This window comes from Colletotrichum orchidophilum (genome assembly GCF_001831195.1).
Source record: "Colletotrichum orchidophilum strain IMI 309357 chromosome Unknown Scaffold_119.1, whole genome shotgun sequence".
Taxonomy (NCBI): domain Eukaryota; kingdom Fungi; phylum Ascomycota; class Sordariomycetes; order Glomerellales; family Glomerellaceae; genus Colletotrichum; species Colletotrichum orchidophilum.
Window position 1 is genome coordinate 1 of NW_019173075.1, and position 2043 is coordinate 2043.

The following is a 2043-nucleotide window of genomic DNA, read 5'->3' on the forward strand; positions in this document are numbered from 1 at the left end:
CCCCCCCCCAACCCCCAACCCCCCTTCTCGCGTCGCTTCAACCGTCATTCTGGTAATATTCGAGGGGATTCTAGTAGCTAGCCCGGCCGAATGTCATTGCTAATTAGATGTAGAGATCACCATTCCGACAAATGATTGTCGGTATCTCTCAGCTACACCAAGCGATTGCGAATCATGCAAGTCGAGGCACCGCAGCGCAATTGATATGCACGTCATAACAGTATTGTAGATTTGCAATGCATCTCGAGACCGGACCCCAAATTAAGATCCATAAAGGCATCTCCCTGAAGGGATCTCATACTCAGGACGTCGCTCGTGGGCACGCTGGCACACAATTACCCAGCCAGGTACGGCACGGCCAATGGCGACATAGCGAGGTGGGGCGAGTCCATTGTCAGTGCCAATCGGCAACTTCTCGGAACGAATTCAACCTCACCTCGGTCAAGTTCAGTCGTAACATCGAGTTCCCTCAACAGTTTTTCATGTACAAGTCTTCTAGATTGCTAGCTCTTATATCTCTGACATATTTTTCTTAAGAAAACTGATCGCTCGGCCACCTCTATCGTGAGCGGAAGAAGATACAATGGGCTCAGAGATGAACAACTCTGGCGACAGGTACGTCTCCTTCCACATCCACAATACGGTGACGACTTCATGATAGGACTGAACTCAACCACCAACTCGCAGCGCTATAAATATCATTTTCATCGGAGCTGGAGCTGTCGGGTGTTTCTACGCTTCTCGGCTACACCATGTAATCATTCGGAACCCCTCGCATCTCTCACATCCCTCGTCTAGCTTGGCTAACTCACACCTTAGCCCGACCATAACATACGTGTCTCACTCGTTGCCAGATCTAATTATAAGGCTCTTAAAGATTCGGGTGTACAACTCCAGACTCACACTTTTGGAAACTACCTCTTCCAGCCGCATGCTGCCTTCCCATCGGTCAAGGCTGCCGCATCTTATGGGAAGGGCGACTCCAAGACGAAGTGGGACTATGTCTTCGTGACGACTAAGGCGCTCCCAGACCGCTCAGATGATTCTGCCATGATCGCGCCTCTCGTAGGGGAAAATACGAGCATTGTACTCGTACAGAATGGCGTCGGCGTCGAGGAGCCATTTCGTCAGCGGTTCCCCAACAACCCTATCGTGAGCGCCGTGACGATCGTCAGCGCCGAGCAGACCTCGCCGGGTGTAATCCGTCAGAACCGATGGACGAGGATCAGTATCGGGCCGCATACGAACGGGCTCGGCACAGGCGACCCCGAGCTCGGCCAGCGCGGTACCAAAGCAGTCGAGCAGCTCGGCATTTGGTGGGGTCCCGGCTGGGGCGGTATCCGCGACGTGGAGCCTCACGACGAGATCGGGCTGCAGACGGTGAGATGGCACAAGCTCTGTATCAACGCCGCATTTAATCCTAGTGCCGTTCTGAGTGGTGGGAGGGGCAATGCGGACATGGTTACGGATCCGGAGCTTCGGGAGCACGTGGTGGGCATCATGAACGAGATCAGAGCAGCGGTGCCTAAGATCCTGGGACGAGAGTTTCCCGACGACCTCGCAAAACCTGATCGCATTGTTAAGAGCACGGAGCGTAACACGGGTGCAAGGCCTAGCATGTTATTGGACTGGGAGGCCGGACGCCCGCTGGAGCTAGAAGTGATTCTAGGCAATCCGGTCAGAATCGCTAGAGCTCACGGCGTGGAGATGCCACGTTTACAGACACTATATGCCTTGTTGAGTAGTGCACAGAAGACTCGAGAAGAGAGGGCATCTAAGGGGAAGTTGTAGGATGCAACCGTCAAGTGGTAAATGACCATTCAAAACTTTGAGTTGAACTCTTATTTCATAACTGAAGTTAGAATCCCTCACCCAGATCGGGGCACGCTCGATATGCTCATATAAGCCGCAGCATCTTGAGGCGTGTTTTCTGTTTCCACAACCTACTTCCAGGTTGGGCTTTTTATGTTCACTTGGACCTCTAGACCATTATATTTACGATGATGTGACGTCTGCATCTTCCTCGAGACCAGCTAAGGAGAC

The 2043-nt window shown here is 52.6% G+C and overlaps 1 protein-coding gene across 1 annotated transcript; it reads left to right on the forward strand.

Moving 5' to 3' along the window:
• Positions 1-583: 583 nt before the first annotated feature.
• On the forward strand, positions 584-1791 carry CORC01_11216 (uncharacterized protein; the record flags this gene model as incomplete). The annotated part of the gene is made up of 2 exons (XM_022622842.1): positions 584-615; positions 855-1791. 2 exons carry the CDS (start codon positions 584-586, stop codon positions 1789-1791), a joined length of 969 nt encoding a protein of 322 aa, XP_022470606.1.
• Between the last annotated feature and the right edge of the window lie 252 nt (positions 1792-2043).